Source organism: Leucoraja erinacea, chromosome 10, assembly GCF_028641065.1.
Source record: "Leucoraja erinacea ecotype New England chromosome 10, Leri_hhj_1, whole genome shotgun sequence".
In the NCBI taxonomy this organism is placed as follows: Eukaryota; Metazoa; Chordata; class Chondrichthyes; order Rajiformes; family Rajidae; genus Leucoraja; species Leucoraja erinaceus.
In genome coordinates, this window is record NC_073386.1 from 49,041,777 (window position 1) to 49,064,321 (window position 22,545).

Sequence of the window (22,545 nt, forward strand, 5' to 3'; positions counted from 1 at the left end):
TAGTTTAGTTTAGAGATACAACATGGAAGCAGGCCCTTCGGCCTACCGAGTCCGTGCTGACCAGCGATACCCGTACACTAACACTATCCTGCACACTAGGGACAATTAACAATTTTTACCGATGTCAATTAACCTATAAACCTGTATATCTGGAGTGTGGGAGGAAACCGGAGCGCCTGTGGAAACCTAGCATAGTCATGGGGAGAACTTTAAAAACTCTGTACAGACAGCACCCGTAGTCAGGATCAAACTCGGGTCTCTGGCGCTTTAAGGCAGCAGGTCTACCGCTGCATCACCATGTCTCTTCTGCTCCAAAGCCTCCACATTCTTCCTGTAATGGGGTGACCAGAACTGCAAGCAACACTCCAAATGGAAATGGTTGAGAACCTCAACTTTCTTGATATTAGTATTACCAACGATTTGAGGAAGACCAACTACATTGAAGCAACAGCCAAGAAGGCACACCAACGCCTCTACTTCCTTAGGAGATTGAGGAACCAATAGTTCAAACGCGGCCTAATCAAATTCTGATAAAGCTGCATCTTGACTTCCTGAAGCTTAGAGTATACTCTAGGCTCTGATCAGTAAAGGCAAGCATACCATACACATTCTTTACTGATCTATCTACTTGTGTTGCCACTTTCAGGGAGCAATTGGCCTGGACCCAAAGATATTTCTCACTATCAATGCCAACCTGATCTCCCAGTGGCTCAGCACTTCAACTCCCCCTCCCATTCTGAATCCGACCTCTCTGTCCTGGGCCTCCTCCATGGCCAGAGTGAGCACCACCGGAAATTGGAGGAGCAACACCTCATATTCCGCTTGGGCATTCTGCACCCTAGCAGCATAAACATTGAATTCTCCAATTTCCAGTAGCCATTGCTGTCTCCTCCCCTTCTCAGCTCTCCCTCAGCCCTCGGGCTCCTCCTCTTCCTTTCTCCTTGCTTCTCCCCGCCCCCACCCTACATCAGTCTGAAGAAGGGTTTCATCCTGAAACGTTGCCTATTTCCTTCGCTCCATAGATGCTGCTGTATCCGCTGAGTTTCTTCAGCACTTTTGTCTACCTTCGATTTTCCAGCATCTGCAGTTTCTTCTTAAACAACTGTTAAGGGTCTTGCCGTTAATTGTATGCCATCATTCGACTTCCTAGAGTGCACCACCTCACTTGTTTGGATTAAACTCCATTTGCTATTTTTCTGTCTATTTCACTACTATAGTTGATCTATAACCCACTGTATACTTTGACCACCTTCCTCACTGTCCAGCAATCTTGCTGTTGTCTACAAATTTACTAAGCAGCCTATCTATGTTTATGTCCAAGATTATATACATCATAAACAACAGAGATCCCTGCATAGATCCCCACAGAACTCCATTGGTCACAGACTCCAGCCAGAATAATGCCCTTCCACTGCAACACTTCTATGAGTAAGCCAGATCTGAATCAAAATGACCAAGTTACCGTCACTCCTGTGGATATTAATCTTCTGGATCAGCCTTCCATGGGGGACTTTATCAAATGCCTTACTAAAATTATGTAGACAACATCCACCGACCTACTCTCATCGATCACCTTCACCACCTCTTCAAATAACGCAATCATTAATAAGACACAATCTATCATGTACAAAGGCAAGCTGACGGTCCCTAATTGTCTCATTCCATTGCAAACAGCAGTAAATCCTAAACTGAAGAATGCTGTCCAAAAAAGCTTCCCAACTACTAACGTGAGGTTCATCGACCTACAATTCCCTAGATTATCTCTACTTCCCTTCTTAAACAAAGGAGTAACATTGGATCATCTCCAGTTGTTTGGGATCTTATCTGTGGCTAGAGAAGTTGCAGTGATTTCTGTCAAGGCTCTTGCAATTTCCTCTCTTGCTTTTCTTAATAAACTGGAATAGATTCCATCAGTTTCTGGGGATTTATCCACCTTCATGCTCTTCAAGAGCCCCAACATCACCTCCTTATTGATCGCAAGCTGTCTTTGCATTTTAGTATTTTCACACTGATCTCACTCTCCTCCATGTCCTTCTAGGTGAGCACAGATGCGAAGTATTCATTTAGTACCTCGCCTACATCTCCGTCTCCAGGCACAAATTCCCTCCATTATCGTACCCCCCCATCGTTATCCTTTTGTTTTTAATATAGGTGTAAAATGCCTTGGGGTTTTCTTCAATCCGACGTCTAAAACATTTAACAGTCCCTTTTGGCCCTTCTAATCACTTGAGTTCATGTTGTGATTTATCTTTTTATGATAAAACATTCATATCTTACCTTGCCGGAGATGCGATTGTTTTCCGGGTTGTATCTGCAGTCGCTCTGCAGCCTAACATCGTGGAGCTGGAGGCCTTGCTCGGGACTGACTTTGAGCCAGACCGCGGGGCGTGGACTTACCGTCAGAGCCGATTCCTTGCCTGGGATCGATGCTCCAACTGCGGCCTGCAGATTTTAACATCAAAGGGCTCACAGTCTCGGGAGAGACCAAGTTGGGAAGCTCCAAAACCGCACAACATTGACAAGGCCCGACCCAAGGTAAATCGCCCGGCGCGGGGGAGCTGAGATTCCCCCCCCCCCCCCGATGCAGGAGCTTGATCGTCCTGATGAGGATGCCCGCCGCCGGCTACTGGAGCAAGATCGTCCCATCTACAGAAAGTTAGAGGCCCCCGACCACTGGAGGACAAAGAAGGGAAGAGATTGAACTAACTTTCGCCTTCCATCACAGTGAGGAATGTGGAGGAGTCACTGTGGTGGATGTTTATGTCAAAATGCATTTTGTGTGTTTTGTTGCTTTTTATTAGTATGAATGCATGGCAAATCAAATTTCTCGTATGTTGCAAAACATACTTGGATAATAAAGTAAGTAAGAGTATGAGTAAATATTCTTCAGTTTTGCCAATTTACTGTCTATCTTACTCTATTTGCTGGACTTTTTTTGTCTGACGATATCCCCCATGCCACCTTTTTTCCTTTGTTCACTGCCCTGCATTATCATCTTGTTCTTTCTGTTACACTTTCAAAATTACGGCTCATGTTAAATGGTTTTTGTTTAAAGTCTCAATTGAAAGGCAACATTTCCAATAATGGGCTTATACATTAAAGAAACATTGAGCGGCTTGAGGTGTACTGAGAGAGGCTAATTCCCCGCTATAATTTGGAGATTACCTCACCCACCGTGCACCTAATGCCATGTCGTTTTCTGAGATTTAGATTTAACGTTGAGGCCTTCCAGGCCCATTCACCTTCTGGTAGCTGTTTATGATATTTGTACTCTGTGTTATTTAGGAACTGCATTTAATACTTTTGATATTAAGTACTTTTTTTTCACTCAATAGAGGAAGGTGGATGTACCTGAGAGTTTGATACCAGATCAGTACCACATTGTGAAGAACAGGGGAGTCCTGGGACTGGAATATTATGATGAGTGAGTAATCCTTAATGTATTAAATCTTTGATAAAAGTAGCTTTTTCTTCAAAGTGAAAGATTTTCTCCTACATGTTTTATGACATGACGGATCACAGCATGGCCCTGCATATAATAAAATGCTGACACATTTCTTTCCTAATTTTGTAATAGATTTAGTACATGGCTCTACTTAAAAATTACAATGGAACGGTTACAGTTGATGTGTTTGTCCCCCACAATCTTTTTAATACAGCACATTGTGACTGCAATTTATTATATAGCTGGGGTCATAGGAATTAAAGATTACCAGTAGTCTGGTTTTAACTGGAGTTGGTATTGAATAATGTTATAAAACAGTAATCCGGTGTAACGACACCTGGTGGTGGCTTTGGTTAGTCAAACCCTTGGATTGGTTGCACCGATCACGTGGGCGCGGGGGGCGATTTTTGCGCGCTTTTTACCGAGTTGTATAAGTTTAGCGCCACACTTGTGGAAGTGGCATCGCGTTTTGGCTGTCTTACCGACCAGAGTTAATTTGTTGTTTTACCATTGCAAAATAAAGCAATTTAAATTCATTCACTGTCTCGACTCGCCAAACCGGTTTCTTTATTCACCTTCCATGTTCCTTTTTTCAAGGAACAGGAACTCATGTCCCTTTCTAATGCATATTTTTTTACTGCCAAAGAGTCCATTAAAACAACTAATGTTCTGTGGTTGATCTTTCTTATAGTAAATACACCACCCTACTGGAAGACCATGAGAAAAAGCTGAGAGTATTTCCCTCCATGTGAGTAGTTGTATTAACTCCACGACTGTGCCAGTTGGCTTCATGATGCACTTAAAGATACTTTTTTAAAAAGTCTCTGAATTTCGCAGTACTTGCAAAAACTGTCCCATTGTTGTCGATGCTATTATTAGTGGCAGCAGTAAGGCTAAGTATCTGCCAAGATAAACAATGGCAAACTTTTGCAGAAGCCCTTGCATATTTCTCAATCAATGTGCTATGATGGAAAAAAGTGATCCACCAAGGCTAATCAAAGAAATTAAGGATTATATGGTATTAGATTTTTTAAAAAATCAATAGAATTGTAATGAAAATTGGTAGGCATTGAAAATTATTTGCAATTTGATTAGCAACCAGCAAACATGGAACAAAAATGATTAAATGAGAAATTAGAGCAAGTATAAACTGGCAAAAAAATTGAAGACCAGAGTGTAAAAAGAAATTAGAAATAGGTAAAAAAGAAGAGATTAAAGAGTACAAAAATATAGAGCAAGATATATACATAAACTGGCAAAAAATAGAAGAACAGATTGTAAAAATAAATTGGAAATATGTAGAAAAGAAAAGATGATTGTACAAAATACAGAGAAATGTTGTGCAATATACATACCCAATTATAATGCATTAATTGTGACTTTTGGCAACGTGTGAAACCATTTTATGCTTTATCACTACTTTCCTTCCTCTTAAGCAAATAATTGTCATTCCCCTAAGAAAAACACCACTATCATTCACACATTTCCTGATTTAGGCATTATTTTCTCATTCCAGGAAACCCTGTGGTAGAATTGAGGCCATTCAGCTGTCTCAAGTGATGGATGATATGTTGGAAAAAGCTGGGTTTAATGATGATAAAAAGCAAGAATTAAGAGGAGAAACTCAGGTATTGTGAGAATGACAGAAACTGTATTTCTACAATTGTTGCACATGCAGTAGAAACATACAGGAGAAAAATAAATATCCATTTACAGCATCAAAAGATATTTGAAGAATGGATACTGTCTTTGTTGGAGATTAACTTTGCCTTTCTCCTGTTTAACTCTTTGTGTACATCAATGAATTGATCCTCTGACCTGCAAGACTTAATGGTATCCAGGGAGAGCTGGCCGGCTGGATAAATTGCCTTTGTGGAAGGAAGCAGAGGGTGAGAGTAGAAGATTATTTTTCGGACGGGAGGCCTGTGACTAGTGGTGCGCCTCAAGGATCAGTGATGGGCCCTTTGCTGTTTGTGGTTTATATTACCGATTTGGATGAGAATGTACAAGACATGGTTAACAAATTTGCAGAAGACATTAAAGTGGGTGGTACCATTGATAGCGAAGATGATTATCAAAAATTGCAGCCGGATCTTGATCAGTTGGGCAGGTGGGCTGAGGAATGGTTAATGGAGTTTAATACAGATAAGTATGAGGTGTTGAACTTAAATGTTTTGAATGCTGTTAGTCAACTTGTACATGGGGTTGAATTTCATCCTTGGGTGTTTATGCTAATATATTGGCAGCTGACCTGCTTCTGACATTTTATTCCATTAACTTCAGTGTAAAGTGAAAAAGAAAGCTTTATTAATTAAGACTGAAAGATCATTAAAGGTTATTGTAGCATTTTACAATTTAAACAGATTCTACATTATTGCCATTATTTCCAACTGCCTTGTGCTGATTTTTATTTGCCCAGATGTATTATTTGCTGGATCTGGTGAAAAAGGAGCAAACCATTTACAATATTGTGTTCCATGAGCTTATTCGTCAGATTAGTGTGGATTGTGCAGAGCGAGGAGAGCTTCTTGCCAAAGTCAGGTCTGTCACAACCAGAGATGTTCACTGATTCTACTATCATTTGTTCCAAACTTTGCAACCTAGATACAACTTACCATATAAAGCTAACAAATGATTTTACTGATGCGTTGGGGATGCAAGCTAATACATACCATTTTTTTTTTGTGTAGCCATGAAACATTATTAGAGATGCATAATCAAACAAGCATTCAAATTGCAGATGTAATAATATATTTTAGTGTTTCAACTATATTTAACATTTTCTTTTAGTGCAATTGGGTTGTAAGCTACCAGTTATCTTCCCTCCACTCCATTAGTCTGAAGAAGGGTCCTGACCCGAAATGTTGTCTGTCCATTCCCTTCTAGAGATGCTGCCTGGCCCACCGAGTTACTCCAGCACTTTGTGTCCCCTCCACATATGATGTCTGACCTGCTGAGTTTCTCCAGCACTTTGTTTCCCCTCCACACCTGCTGAGTTCCTCCAGTAGTTTTGTTTTTCATTCACGATTGGAAAAACCTGCAGTCTCTTGTGTCCCCTCTACTCTTTCAGTCTTGACGCAAAATGATGATAATTTCCCTCCAATGATAGTTGGCGTCATGTCCAAATTTGAAACCAAATAACATCATAAATTTCCTCCCACCTATGCAAAGCTAGCCACTACCCCAATTCAGAATATAAATTCTTGGTTAGCATTTATTGACAGATTGAAATATTTCCAATATATGAATTGATGATACTGGAGGAGGGAATGAATGATTTTAAGATGGAATGCACTAGGAGGTAGCAACATTAGAGTCATCCAAGACTTGGCTGGAAATATTATGAGAAAAGTGAGCTTTCCCAATTTTATATATAAAGAAGAAAAGAGAATGAATTAAAAGGGGAAATCTTTTAATAAGTTGTGTGATTTTGATTATTTCTTTTAGCTTAAGGTAAGCTATAATATTTGTTTTACTTCTTTCACAGAGAGAGGTATGTAAGTTTATTGGACTACATTCCTCGCTATCTAACTAATATGCACAATGAAATCATGATGCAACGGTTATTGGACAAGGAACTAATTTTGGAGCTGTTTCTTTTCCAGAATGCTGTTGAAAAACTCAACAGGTAATAATCTTAATCATGGAAGCTTTCCAGAAATGTTGTTTTTATTGTGATGTAAGGGCTTTCTAAACAAACTAGTAATTTGCAAATTGTATGAAACTACTGGGTAGTATTGACCATGTGGGTTTTTCCCAGGTGCTCCGGTTTCCTCCCACACTTCAGATACACAGGTTTGTAGGTTAATTGATTTCAGTAAAAATTGTAAATTGTCCCTGGTGTGCGGGATTGTGCTAGTGTGCAGGGATTGCTGGTCAGCACAGACTCGATGGGCCGAGTGGCCTGTACCCGTGCTGTATCGCAAAACTAATCAGTGGTCGGGAAGCTATTGGAAAGGATTCTTTCAGTTAAGATTCACTTGCATTTGGAGGAGAACAGGCTAATTAGCGACAGTCAGCATTGCCTTGTTTGCGGCAGGTCATGTTTTACAAAGTTGATTGAGGTGAGAATATGGCAAAGGTGATCAATGAGGTTAGGGCAGTGGATGTTGGCTACATGGATTTTAGCTACATGAATTTTAATAAGGCATGGTAGTCCCTGATGATAGGTTGATCCAGAAGAGTAAGATGTATGGAATTCAAAGTGACTGAGTAATTTGGATTCAGAATAGGCTTACTCATGGAAGCCAGTGGGTTATGGTGGAAGGGTGTTATTCTGACTGGAGGTCTGTGACCAGTGGAGTTCTGCAGGGATCTTTATTGAAACCTCTTTTGTTCATGAGATATATTTATATTTATATATATATATGTATATGTATATGTATATATATATATATATACACAAATGTATATATATATTTATATAATTACATATGACATATATTATATGTAGTCTATATCTGAGGAAGGTTATATATGGTAGCATCATATGCAGAAGTGGGCATATCTATGGCAGACAAAGTTTAATATCTGAGCACTTGGACATGTAATGTATTGAAGGTCGGTTGTATAGAAAGTTACAGATGGCACCACAAGTAGTGGAGTACGCAGGGATCTTGGGGTCCAAGGTCCATAGCTCCCTGAAAGTGGCAATCAGCTGCAGAAGTGGGCAGTAAATAAAGGGTCAGACAAAGTTTCAAGGGTCGGGGCATTGCAAGTGTAAGATGTAATACTTATTGAAGTCGAATGTAAGGAGAAAGTATATAGTTAATGGCAAGACACCAGTATTGATGTACAGAGGGATCTTGGGGGTGCAGAAGGGGTTCACCAGAATGCTTCCTGGGTTAGAGGGTAATAGCTATATGTAGAGGTTGGACAAACTTGGATTATTTTCTCAATAGCATCGGAGGCTGGTATACTTGCTTTCAAGGGTCGAGGCATTGAGCATAAGAGTCAGGAAGTCATGTTGCTGTTTTGTAGGACCAGAGCGCATATCTTTAAGGTGAGAGGGCAAGATATAAAGGAAATGTGGAGGGCAAGTTTTTTTTTTTTACTCAGAGTGATGGGTGCCTGGAATGCCCTGCCAGGGATATGCAGGGAATGGTGGGATATGGATCACATGCGACAGATGAGATTAGTTGACATTATGTTCGGCATGGCCATTGTGGGGCTGAAGAGCCTGTTCCTGTGCTGTGCTGTTCTATGTTCTAAGTTCAAACCCTTTGCAAAGAGTCGTAGTAAACAGGAAAATGCCAAGTTTTATTCTTGGTAGGTGTTGAGGTAGTTGCACTAAACCATATGCAGCACTCTTGGGTGAGGGAGTGGGAAAGTCAGTCAGTCAGTGCCTGAACTCCAGGCCTGTAGATGCTGTAGGGGGATGAAATTGGACTTAATCATGATTGCCCTGCCACATAATTCTCGCGACATACATTATCACATGCGAATAGTCACCAAAGAGTTACGGGTCACAATGGAACATATCTAAAAGAAGCAAAATAAGTATCCAGGTTGTGAAGGAAAAGGAGAAGGCTGAAGATAAACATTGACAAAAGTTAAGAAACACTCAGATTCTATAGCTGAACTGCAAGTTATCATACTGTGGAAAAGCAACTTTTTGCCAAAGAAACACTAGGCATTGATCAATTAACATAAACTGGAGATTATGTTACTACAGGTGCACAACCTTTAATCCGGAGTTCCTGAAACCGAAAACCTCCGGGACATTTTTTCCAGGATGTCGTCTGCACACCAAAGCTCGCGTTTGGCGCCAAACTTGACACGAAATGACCCACGGTCAACCCAGGTCTGTACTACTGTGGCCGCCGACTCCCAACATCGCTGAGCTGGGGCTGCGGGCGTCCGGACGCGGGCGGCGCCGGTTGTAGCTCCGAACCCGGCAACTCTACCCCTGGCTGCGAGGTGCTCCAAATCCAGCGCCGCCCGCGGCCGGATGCCTGCAGCCCCAGATCCGTGATGTTTGGAGTCGGCGGCCACAGCGCTCCGGAGCTTACCGCACGGCGACCCGGTAAGGCATTGCCCGCTCCCCGCTGTTATCCCACGCTGTGGCCGCCGACTACCAACATCGCGGAGCTGGGGCTGCGGGCGTCCGGTCGCGGGCCGCGCTGGATTTGGAGTGCCACGCAGCCGGGGTAGAGTTGCCGGGGTCGGAGCTCCAACCGGCGCCGCCCGCGGACGGACGCCCGCAGCCCCAGCTCCGCGATGTTGGGAGTCGGCGGCCACAGCGCTCCGGAGCTTACTGCACGGCGACCCGGTAAGGCATTGCCTGCTCCCCGCCTCTCCGACCAGGTAGGGGACTAAGAATTAGTTTCCCCCTTCACCCCCCTCACCACATAAAATCCCTCCAAACTAACTGACTAACATTTAAGCAATGATTTACAATGATTCCCCGGTCTTCGGGGAGGAGGCAGCCGCACCAGACTTTTCAAGCCGCCGGTGCTACCTACCTAATCTATGCTAAAAATCTTCCATTCCGAAATACGAAAAAATTCCGAAATACGAAAAGTGTCTGGTCCCAAGGCTTTCGGATAAAAGGTTGTGCACCTGTATATGAAATCCATTGTAATGGATGGTCCAACAGTCCTCAATGTACTGAGTTTTAACATTACAGAGAAAACTGTGGAGAAAAAATGTTCCTTCAAGACTGGTTGCAAAGACTGTGTCTTCTGGGCTACATGCTAGTGCTGTGAGCACGTAAGTACACGGCTAATAGATGCAATTTCTAACTTTCGGTCTCTTATTTCCAGTGAACTTGTTCTACTTCGAGAGCAGGACCTTAAGGCGACAAAAACCATAGCAAAAACACGGGAGGAGCTAAGTAGTGCATTGATTGAAGCCCATAAAAATGCCAAGTGAGTTCTCAATGTTCTGATGCAAATACTCAGATATCATCAGTTTTGTTTATTGTCACGTGTACCGAAGTACAGAGAAAAGCTTTTGGTGTGGAAAGACAATATATGATTACAATCGAACCATTCAAAGTGTATGAAAAGGGAATAACGATTGGTGCAAGATAAAGCCAGTAAAGTCTGATCAAAGAAAGTCAATGAGGCAGATAGTAAGTAGTTCAAGACTGCTCTCTAGTTGTGGTGGGATATTACTAACAAGAGTCGTGATTACTGTAACCAGGAAGGTGGAATTTTAGCATGGAAAATTTTAGATAATTTGAATCTCATGGCTGTAGTTTCATAGGCAGTTGGATGGAGGCATATATTATAGTGGAAAAGGAAGTAAGGAGCCTTATTGATGGAAGGAAGGTGGAGTTGGAAGCAACCCTAGTTTTAATAAGTTGACAATATTTCCCAAAGTCTTCCTCAGTCTGGAGATAAATTATTAGTGACAAGTGAGTGGAATTTATAACAGATGCCAAGAACTGAGAAATTTGGTTGGGACCCTTCTTCAGATCCTGACCAGAATCGTTACCTATCCTTTTTGCTCCAGAGATGCTGCGTGACCCGCTAAGTTAGGCCAGCACTTTGTGTCTATCATTGGAAATATGTTGTAGCTGGTAAGACTGGTGGATTTCTTAAACAGTACTGCCAAATTCTATGTTGAGTGAGATTTAATTTATTAGATCTGGAATTTTCCACCAAACTCTTCTGAGTGTTGTTTTGGTGACGTGAGAGAAGTTTGCTGCTATGCTCCATTTTCTGAGGCAGTGCCGTGGAAGGCTCCCAGGATGCACGTGCAGTGCAGCGGAAGGCTCCTGGGATGTGCTGCGGCACTGAGCGAAGCAGGCGCCGTGGAGAAGGACCCGGCGGGCCAAACTGCAGGGAGGGAAGCTCAGAAGCCCCTGAGCTCGGCCCTGAAGACCGGAGAGCTGAGGAGAAGGTAGCCACTGGCGACGTCGAATGCAAGGAGTGAGCTGAGCGGAGAAGGACTAGAATAATGCCTCCAGCACCTTCAAGGTCAGCTTCAGGATGCGCCCTGGGGCACACAAATGCTGTAGGGCGAGGAGAGTGGCATTGGTTCACAGGCCGAGGGTGACAAAGGAGGCCCTGCAGCAACCTGGGGCCACTCTAGTATATTGAAAACAAGGACTGGACTTTGGGGTTTTTGTAAATGGTGCTAAAATATAGCGCCTAGTACATGTGTGAGTTAAGTCAAAAATAATGTTACTGGGCAGTATATACACGAGAACAAAGAAGCATTGAACCATTGAAAGGTGTTACTTTCAGGGGGGACGGTGATGCACATGCCTGAACATAACAAAGGATGGTTAATGTGTCTCCTGATCTTTATGATCCGTTTTTTTGTTAAAGTATCTACGTACCTTGAACTTACTTACTTAGATTTGGTTCCTCCCACACTGTTGAGTGCGTTGGGCAGCAAGCTTTCGCCATTCTGTTCGGTTATGTGCGGCGTCTTCCACCCTCGGCAGGCTTGCTTCCCAAACTTCCAAATTCTTCTGGAAAGTTCACCTCCATGTGAGTTTTGGTCGGCCTCTTTTCCTTCTACCGTCAGGTTGCCATGTCATTGCTATCTTAGGTACACGTTCTGGTGACATTCTGAGTTTATGTCCTGCAAATTTCATCCTGCGTACCTCTATGTCCTGGCTGAGAGGCTTTGTCGCAGTTTCCCGGTAGATCTCCTCATTTGTGATGTGGTCTCTGTAGCTAGTCTTCAGGATCTTCCTCAAGCAGCATTGTTGGAATGCATCCAATTTATTTTTCATCTTCACATTGATTTTCCAAGTCTCACTGGCCTAGAGGGCTGTAGGGAGGACTGCAGACTGGAAGAACTTGACTTTTAACATCTTAGAAATCCCGCCACTCGACCATATTGGCTGCATTCGTCTGAAGGCAGATGCAGCTTTACCAATTCAGGAGTTGATGTCGACCTCTACATCTCCATCTACTGTGAACATGCTGCCAAGATAGGTAAATCTTGTGGTGTTTTCCACAGGTTCCCCATTGATTATCAGTTGGTCTATTGGCTGCTGGTCTCCAGTCTGCATGGTCTTAGTCTTCTGTCTGCTGATCTTTAATCCAACCTTTGATGCATTCTACTCCAGAGTGATTGTCATCTCTTGAAGGGCGTGTCTCGATTCTGCTAGTAGTGCAATGTCATTGGCAAAATCTAGGTCTGTGAGGCACCTTCCTGTCCTCCATGGTATTCCAAAGTCAGGTTTGTTCATTGTCTTCCGCATGACAGAGTCGATCATGACAATAAACAGTAAGGGGATAGAAGGCAACCTTGTCTTACCCCTGCGACAATGTTAAAGTATTCTGTGTTTCCTGAATCAATCTTGATGCAGCAACTGGATCCCTCGTAAAGGTTCTTGAAGATGTTTATGAAAGCCTCTGGGATGCCATACACTTTAAGAATTTGCCACAGGATAACTCTATGTACACTATCGAACGCCTTTTTGAAACCACAAAGTTTATTAGTATTGGCTTCCGAAAATCCAGGCATTGTTCTAACACATTTCCACCTTGTTCCACCACCTTGAACTTGGATGTATTCCTTTTAGAATTCCTCACCATCCACTGTGCCAAGTTACAATACTTTTCAAAGACGTTGTTATTGATGGATTGGCCAAAAAATACATTATTTGCTAGTTCCTGTGTTCATATTTCCTATTCCCTTCTTCAAATACTGAAGACCTAAACAAGAAGCTGATTTAAAAAAACTAAGGTTTTGGCAAAATGACAAAGAATTTTTCAGCTTTCAAAATGTTCTGCTGTAGTTCCTTTGCTAAGAACCACATCAGATTTGGAGCTACTTCATGAAAAGAACTAACTCAAAACTGAAGGTAGACAAAAATGCTGGAGAAACTCAGCGGGTGAGGCAGCATCTATGGAACGAAGGAATAGGTGATGTTTCGGGTCGAGAAGGGTCTCAACCCGAAATGTCACCTATTCCTTCACTCCACAGATGCTGCCTCACCCACTGAGTTTCTCCAGCATTTTTGTCTACCTTCGATTTTTCCAGCATCTGCAGTTCTTTCTTAAACAACTCACAACTGAAGGCTTTTATGATTTAGAGGTTAAATATAAAATTGTTTGCATTGATTGACTATTTTTATGCCCTTAGTATGCTTGATGAATATCACCGCTTATATGAAATGCAGCGAAAAAGACTGATTGCACAAATAGACACTTTAACACAGGAAAAGGATTGGTGGAGTGATGCTGCCTATAGCCTGGCACTAAAGGTAATTCATTTTACTGCATCTTTGCATATTGTACTTCATTTATGATAACTTAATTGTTCTTCTCCTCCTTCCCTCGTTCCTCAAAATACAGTCGTAGTGTCATGCAACATGAAAACAGGCCCTTCGGTCCTCCCTGCCTTTGCTGGCCGACATGCCGCATCAACACTAGTCCTATCAGCTGGTATTTGACCCATAGCTCGGGCTCTGGGTTGTTTGCACAATATTGGGGTTTTTTATGTATTGAACTTTTTTGTTATTATATTACGTTATTATATTATCTATTGTTTTGTGTTTGCAAACCTGTTGTTCTGCTGCAGGTAAGAATTTCATTGTTCTATTTTGGCACATCTAATAATAAATCACTTTTGACTCTTACTTATCCAAAAGTCTCTCAAATGTCATTATTAATCCCTGACTCAACTCAGTGTGTTCCAGATATTCTCCACCTATATGTGAAAAAACTTGCCCAGCGCATCTCCTTTAAACTATGCCTCCTCTCACCTTAAAGCCATGCCCTCTCATATCTGATTTTTCCATCTTAGGGGAAAAAGGTTCTGATTGACTACCCTGTGGTTGCTAAGGGTATGATGCTAAGGGTTATGCCATTGATTGTTTATTTTCCCCTTTTCATTTGACATCCCAAAATGCAACACAAAGAACCTGGGATCCCTTCTTTATGGGTGATTCAGTCAAATATATTGCTCCACTCTCTTGCCTGTCCCCTGATCAATTTCAATGCTGATCAATAGTGTGGCTTCCATTCTATCAATTTCAGTTTCAATGAAGAATCACTTGTCTTTATCAAATGTCTTCTGAAAATCCCTATAACGTATAGACCAAGTCGGACTGATTCCTGGGATGTCAGGACTGTCTTATGAAGAAAGACTGGATAGACTTGGTTTATACTCTCTAGAATTTAGGAGATTGAGAGGGGATCTTAAAGAAACTTACAAAATGGGGTTGGACAGGCTAGATGCAGGAAGATTGTTCCCGATGTTAGGGAAGTCCAGGACAAGGGGTCACAGCTTAAGGATAAGGGTGAAATCCTTTAAAACCGAGATGAGAAGAACTTTTTTCACACACAGAGTGGTGAATCTCTGGAACTCTCTGCCACAGAGGGTAGTTGAGGCCAGTTCATTGGCTATATTTAAGAGAGAGTTAGATGTGGCCCTTGAACATCAGGGGGTATCACTCAAGTACAGGATACTGAGGATGATCAGCCATGCTATTGAATGGCGGTTGCCCTCGAAGGGCCGAATGGCCTACTCCTGCACCTAATTTCAAGTTTCTATGTTTCTATGTATCATGGAAATTATCCTGTTCTACAACTCAGTTATCTTATTGAACAAATTCACTCAAGTTTATCAGGCATGCTAGCTTTCCCTTATTACCTGAACATTTTCAAGATACTTGAACAAATCTGCCTTTAATTATTAACTCCATGGACATGAAGTTTATTTGTATAACAAATCCCACAAAATTGATATTTTGAGTAAAATTGATAATGTAATCCATGAACACCAATGGTGTGCATGCATGACATAAATCCACATAACCCCATCCCTCCTGCCCTGTGATATGATACATGGATATGCCAGGATGGAACACATGTGGAAATCATGCACTTGCACTATTTAAAGACACTGTAAATTACTTGCATATTTTAGGGATAGGATTGAAGCAGACCATTGGGTGGAATAAAGATGTCGTGTTGGATCGATTCTACTTGTAGGCATTTTACATTTAAAATTTATAACCATTCTACTAACATAGGCTGATGCAGAAGGGGAACTAAATGTTCCTTGGAAGCCTTGTTCTGAAAATTCCTGCACTATTCCCAAATCCCTTGATTCCTGTAATATCTAGAAATCTATCAATGTTTTGAACAAACTCCATGACGAAACTCTGCAGCCCTCCGGGAATAAGATTTCATCATCCTCCGAGTAAAATAAATTCCTCCTCAATTCAATTCTAAGTGGCCTCTCCCTTTTCTGTGACTGTAACCATTATTCTGATCTCAACAGCTAGGAGAAACATTCTCCATACATCCAGTCAGTTGATCCCTGTATGAATTTTACCATCTTCTATGAAATCTTCACTCGTTCTTCTGTACTCCAGAGAATGCCCGTGTTGTTTACTGCCTCTTATATAACAAACATGCCATCCCTTGGAACCAGCTAGTGAATCTTTCCTACACTTTATGGCAGGCATATCCTATATTAAGGCATGGAAACTAAAATGATGCACAATTTTCCAACTGTGAGCTCAACAAGACCAAATATAATTGCAGTAAGACATCTTTACTTTGTACTCAAATCCTCTCTTAATAATGGCCAATATATCATTTGATTTTCCACATGCTTGGTGTACTTGCAGATGCAGAGATACTTAGGTTCTTCGAACATCAGCATAATTAAAAATCTCACCAATGGAAAAAGTACTCTATTTTCCTGCATTGTGCATCAGTGGTAACTCCTTATTAGATTTTCATCTATGTTCCTGTCCATCCAATCAGTTTGCCTAGGTGTGATGAAGCCATTTTACAATATTCTCCATATCTGCAATCGCACATGATTTAACGAACTTGCAAATATGATGGTTAACCCCCTGAGCCAGAATATTAAAAAAAATCAATCTCAAAAATGGATGTTGATAAGGTGTTGTCTTTATGCCAAAGTTACTTACACAAATTGGACCAACACTACATTTGCTATTGAAGTGGTTGAAGATAAGTTTGTGGTCTAGGTCCTTCATGGATTCAAGTCATGATTTACACACATATTGAGGCTAAATTTGGTGACATCAGGTAATTAAGGTAATTGAAATATTCTGCACCAAGGGTTTCATCAAATTAAATAAAGGAAGTAAAACAACTAATTCAAATATATCTCCAAATACATTTTAATTTATTGTCGTATTTTATTTTGCCACAACAAACATGAGAACAGTGCAGCAAAATCTATCTCGAGCATCATTCTGCTTCTAGTTTAAGGATAGATATTGTCACTGAGTGGCATGGAATGCAAGTTGTGCCTCATTGATGTGGATGAACTCAACATGTTGAGGAACAAAGGGAAACCGGAATACTTGTGGGAACATGTACAATCTTATAGATATTTGCTGCACGGTATAACATTTTAATCTGTTAATTTCAATTTAGATTATATGTCCTTTGGAGTTGGAATGTTATGTCTTAGCGACATCGTTACCTATTTCTTTCTTTGCAGGTGATTGAGGAGCACAATCTTAAACTGGTTCACGATCTTGAAATCAGTGCAAAACTCTGGACTACAATTGCACACCATTTTGTAGCACAGCTTGGCATAAAGGTAGCTTGTTGGCTTCACAAATTACTTTTGTGGATTTAGAAATGTATCATCTATTTTAAACAAAAAATGTTGAGAAATGTTTTTCAATTGGAATATTCAGTTGGAATATTCAGGGCAAATTTGTGTGCATAACTAACTGATGCTGTATTTTTTACTGTTGTGAGATTGAGTTTTTTATAAAGTTGATGCAGATTTTATTTTTTGGTGCTCAGTTATAAAACAATAAATCCTCGTGAAATAAAGAATAAATCAAATGGAAACGGTATATATTATCCATTCTAATGTTTCACAGTCCCTCCGTCAGAAATAAGTTAAAAGTGCCTATCATGAGCACTCTTGTTCTCAATGATATGTGCTTTGAAATGCAGGCCTTATATTGTTAACATGATATCTATCTTGTGATATCTACAAGAATTTAATGCAACATTAAAAATATGAAAAATATTATGCAAACTTAGAATGCTTCACGTAATATATTGTGCATTTCATACAATACTGCACATTTGGTCCAGATTTCAAGATGAAAATTACGAACATTTGAAAAAACCATTTCCTCCCAACCCAGGTCACATGTTTGTCTCACTAACCTGCCCCGTTTTTCACCATCCCTTCTATATTCCTCCCTCTGTAAAGCTTTACATCTCACTCTTGTTCTCTCCTTATCTGACCTCCTTTTGTCTCCTTTTCACCTCTCGCCTTTGTCACATACTCCATGCATCTGCCAATTAAACCCCCCTCAGCAGCATCCATGTATCACTTGCCAGGGCATTCCCCACCTCTTTTCCAGCTCCCATCATCCTCACTACAATGCCTGAAGAAGGGTCCCAACCCAAAATTACACATCCATTCTTTCCAGAGTAGCTGCCTGACATGCTGAGATACTCCAGCACGTTGGGTTTCGCTCAAGATTCCAGCATCTGCAGTTCCTTATGTCCCTAGTTTAGTTGGAAATTTACATAGCATGAGTACAATTTGCCATGGAATACCTCACACACGTTCTGGAACGGTAAAACTATCTGCTAATCCATTCTGCATTTCATAAAATGAATAGAATAATGGTTTTGACTACAAAATGAAGATATCAAAGATTACAACATCCACATAATTAATATCAGGACTATTATTCGTAAATGGCTCCAAATCATCCAGGCATATGATTACCTGGTCTGGACTTTAAGAACTGGTTGCAAGCAAACGTGCAGGACATTATATCATCCTTGCCTCAAACTGGGAAAAAGAGTGTTGGGTAAAGAGCTGGTTAATGCATTAAATAATCAGGGACTAATCAACTGCAGTTACCATAGAAATTATCAATTGATCTCAAGGGACAATGGTCAATGTCGCGTGACACAAAGTCTTTATGGAATAACTAGCATGCTCATTGGTACAATCCAAATAACTTATTCAGATATCCAGAATCCTCAGAATTTTGGTATCATGACGTTTTTATATTGTGGTGAATTGATTGAATTTTGTTGGTAGTACAGTACCTCTTTACAAAAAATCTACTGATGTATGGTACTCTTTATAAATAACTTGAACCTATTTATTTTCTCCATGCTCTAAGGATGCAGAAGACCAGGCTAAATTACAGGAAATTACTGGGGAATGGAGAGAAAACATGTTGAAGTTCACTAAAACTCTGCAAGATGCAGAGAATTCAAGTTTGGAAAAAAGAAAATCAATTCTCTCTGGCTTCCGAAAATGGCACGAATATTTATCAGAGAAAAAAAAGTAAGCATTATATTGGGTAAGATATTGGCACTAAACTCATGTGACACCCACAGTGAAAAAAACTTTACATTTGTATTTCCTCCCTCAATTTATTTCCCCATTTATAGGATCCAATTCTAATCTTGAGTCCAGGCCAGGAGGCCCAGAATCTACAGTGGTAAATAAAGCAGGAACATAGTGCTGAAAATAGGCTATTTAGCCCATTAGTTGAACCCAAAGTGGGTGATCTTCTATTTGTCATTTTCACCCCTTCATTTAATCCCTCAACATCGCTTTATCATTTAGTGCTCATGTCTCCACTTTTGTACCTTACCGTGTTAATTATCCATGGACCTTCTGTGAGGTTATCCATTTTGGTGGCAAAAACAGGAAAGCAGACTATTATCTCAATGGTGGCCGACTAGGAAAAGGGGAGATGCAGCGAGACCTGGGTGTCATGGTACACCAGTCATTGAAAGTAGGCATGCAGGTGCAGCAGGCAGTGAAGAAAGCGAATGGTATGTTAGCTTTCATAGCAAAAGGATTTGAGTATAGGAGCAGAGAGGTTCTACTGCAGTTGTACAGGGTCTTGGTGAGACCACACCTGGAGTATTGCGTACAGTTTTGGTCTCCAAATCTGAGGAAGGACATTATTGCCATAGGGGGAGTGCAGAGAAGGTTCACCAGACTGATTCCTGGGATATCAGGACTGTCTTATGAAGAAAGACTGGATAGACTTGGTTTATACTCTCTAGAATTTAGGAGATTGAGAGGGGATCTTATAGAAACTTACAAAATTCTTAAGGGGTTGGACAGGCTAGATGCAGGAAGATTGTTCCCGATGTTGGGGAAGTCCAGGACAAGGGGTCACAGCTTAAGGATAAGGGGGAAATCCTTTAAAACCGAGATGAGAAGAACTTTTTTCACACAGAGTGGTGAATCTCTGGAACTCTCTGCCACAGAGGGTAGTTGAGGCCAGTTCATTGGCTATATTTAAGAGGGAGTTAGATGTGGCCCTTGTGGCTAAGGGGATCAGAGGGTATGGAGAGAAGGCAGGTACGGGATACTGAGTTGGATGATCAGCCATGATCATATTGAATGGCGGTGCAGGCTCTAAGGGCCGAATGGCCTACTCCTGCACCTAATTTCTATGTTTCTGTACATTGGTAGAGCTCTTGCTACTTGAGAGTACTAGGTGGTTCTTTTAGACTTTAGAGGTACAGCGTGGAAACAGGCCCTTCGGTGATCACTCCGTACACTAACACTATCCTACACACTAGGGATGATTTGACTGAAGCCAATTAGCATACAAACCTGTATGTCCTTTGGAGTGTGGGAGCAAATCTGACCACCCAGAGAAAATCCATGCGGTGACAGGGAGAATGTACAAACTACGTACAGACAGCATCCGTAGGCACGATTGAACCCAGCAGTAACTCTACCGCTATGCCTCTGCACCGCCAAGATACTATTTGGATATTATTTTTCTGAGCTTTTTCCACTAATTACAGGTGCACAACCTTTTATCCGAAAGCCTCGGGACCAGACACTTGTCGGATTTCGGACATTTTCGGATTTCCGAATGGAAGATTTTTAGCGTAGATTAGATAGGTAGCGCGGGCGGCTTGAAAAGTCTGGAGCGGCTGCCTCCTCCCCGGAGACCGGGGAATCATTGTAAATCATTGCATAAATGTTAGTCAGTTAGTTTTGAGGGATTTTATGTGGTGGGTGGGGGGGATTTGAAGGGGGAAACATTAATTCTTAGTTCCCTACCTGGTCGGCGACTCCCAACATCGCGGAGCTGGGGGCTCCGTCCAGCCGCGGGCGGCGCCGGTTGTAGCTCCGACCCCGGCAACTCTACCCCTGGCTGCGAGGCGCTCCAAATCCAGCGCCGCCCGCTGCCGGATGCCCGCAGTCCCGCGAATGTTGGGAGTCGGCGGCCACAGCGCCCCGGAGCTTACCGCACGGCGACCCGGTAAGGCATTGCCCACTTCCCGCTGGTATCCCAGCGCTGCGACGTCGCCGACTCCCAACATTCGCGGAGCTGGGGCTGCGGGCGTCCGGCCGCGGGCGGCGGTGGATTTGGAGCGCCTCGCCGCCAGGGGTAGAGTTGCCGGGGTCGGAGCTACAACCGGCGCCGCCCACAGCCCCAGCTGGGAGTTGGCGGCCACAGCGCTGCGGAGCTTACTGCACGGCGACCCGGTAAGGCATTGACCGCTCCCCGTCTCTCCGACCAGGTAGGGGACTAAGAATTAAAGTTTACCCCTTCAACCCCCCCTTCCCCCCCCCCCCCCCCCCCCCCCCCCCCCCCCCCCACATAAAAGCCCTCCAAACTAACTGACTAACATTTAAGCAATGATTTACAGATGTTTAAGTGTCTCCGGGTCTCCGGGGAGGAGGCAGCCGCTACAGTAGTACAGACCTGGGTTGACTGTGGGTCGTTTCGGGTCAAGTTTGGCGCCAAACGCGAGCTTTGGTGTGCAGACGACATCCTGGAAAAAATGGCCGGTTTTCGGAGTTTTTCGGTTTCCGGAACTCCGGATAAAAGGTTGTGCACCTGTACTGTAATTTGACCAATTAACAGACTTTGCCAGTTTACCACGGTGACTCTTTTTCCCGCTAATCACATTTACCCAGCTCAGCGGACGACGTGTCCAAGTCCGCTTTAGGGGCCGTACGGATGCCAAGGCAACTGGTCGAACCAGTCCGGACCAGTGAGCCGTGCCTTCAGTGCCGATTTCATGTGCAGGTGGAAACGTTCCACTAACCCGTTGGCCTGAGAGTGATAGGCGGTGGTGTGGTGCAACTGCACCCCGTACAGCTGCACCAGTGCGGCCCGCAAAGCCAAAGTAAACTGAGTTCTCGCGGCCCATCTAATAGGCTGCGAGAGCCCGAGAAAAAGGCGCGGTGGAAGTGTCCGTTAGCGGTACAGTCTCAGGCCACCTCGTAAAATGAACCACGACAGTGAGGAAATGCGTGGCACCGCGAGACGGCGGCAGTGGACCCACCACATGGATGTGCTGGAAACGGCCCGAGGGAACCACAAAATCTTGTACCGGTGCCCACACATGACGTTGGACCTACGACATCTGGTAGGGAATGCAGGCTATGGCCCAAGCTGCGACCTGTTTACAGAGACCCTGCCAGACAAATCTGCCTGCCACCAGCGCAGAAGTTGCCCGGATTGAAGGGTGGGCCAGGCCATGGATGGCGTGGAAGACCCTGTGCGTGGTCTCCCCGTGGACACATCACAAAGGACCGACACTCCTGTTGAGCCGAAAGAGACGTCGGTCAACCACAACCCAAAAGCGGCCATCCTGTAACTGTCCATCTGGTCACTTGTGCGCTGTTCCTCTGCGAGCCCCGCATAATCCACTCTGTGGTCCACGGCCGGCAGGGCGGGACAGGGCATTGGCAACCATGTTGAGCTTACCGGCCACCTGCTGGACGTCCATGGCGAATTCAGACACGAACGCCAGATGCTGCTGCTGTCGAGCAGATCAGGGGTCGGACACCTTGGCCAAGGCGAACGTTAAAGGCTTGTGGTCAGTGAAAGCTGTGAACGGCCTGCCCTCCAGAACATACTGCAAATGTCGGACAGCCAGGTACAGGGCAAGGAACTCCCGGTCGAAGGCTCTGTAGCTGCGTTCCAGGAGCCGCAGATGACAACTGAAAATGGCCAGCAGCTGCCAGCGGCCATCGATGAGCTGCTCGAGCACCCCTCCAACAGCCGTATCAGAGGCGTCTACCATGAGGCCAGTCGAGGGTGGCCCTCGAGGGCACCAGCATGGTGGCTTTGGCCAATGCCTCCTTTGCATCATCAAACGCAGCCACAACCTCGGCTGTCCACACAAGGTCCTGTGGTTTACCGACGAGGCACTGAA

At 43.1% G+C, this 22,545-nt stretch overlaps 1 protein-coding gene across 8 annotated transcripts in view; it reads left to right on the top strand.

The window, feature by feature from the left end:
• axdnd1 (axonemal dynein light chain domain containing 1) overlaps positions 1–22,545 on the top strand; it is a 96,360-nt gene that overhangs the window by 24,177 nt on the left and 49,638 nt on the right. For all 8 annotated transcript variants that reach the window (XR_008724161.1, XM_055642193.1, XM_055642195.1 and 5 more), the window contains 9 exons: positions 3,336–3,424; positions 4,137–4,193; positions 4,962–5,073; positions 5,865–5,986; positions 6,933–7,073; positions 10,210–10,314; positions 13,499–13,619; positions 16,847–16,948; positions 18,516–18,682. Coding sequence is in view for 7 of the 8 variants with exons in the window: in XM_055642193.1 (XP_055498168.1) it covers positions 3,336–3,424; positions 4,137–4,193; positions 4,962–5,073; positions 5,865–5,986; positions 6,933–7,073; positions 10,210–10,314; positions 13,499–13,619; positions 16,847–16,948; positions 18,516–18,682 (1,016 nt within the window). In the remaining variant the exon portion in view is untranslated. The remainder of the gene's footprint in view (positions 1–3,335; positions 3,425–4,136; positions 4,194–4,961; positions 5,074–5,864; positions 5,987–6,932; positions 7,074–10,209; positions 10,315–13,498; positions 13,620–16,846; positions 16,949–18,515; positions 18,683–22,545) is intronic.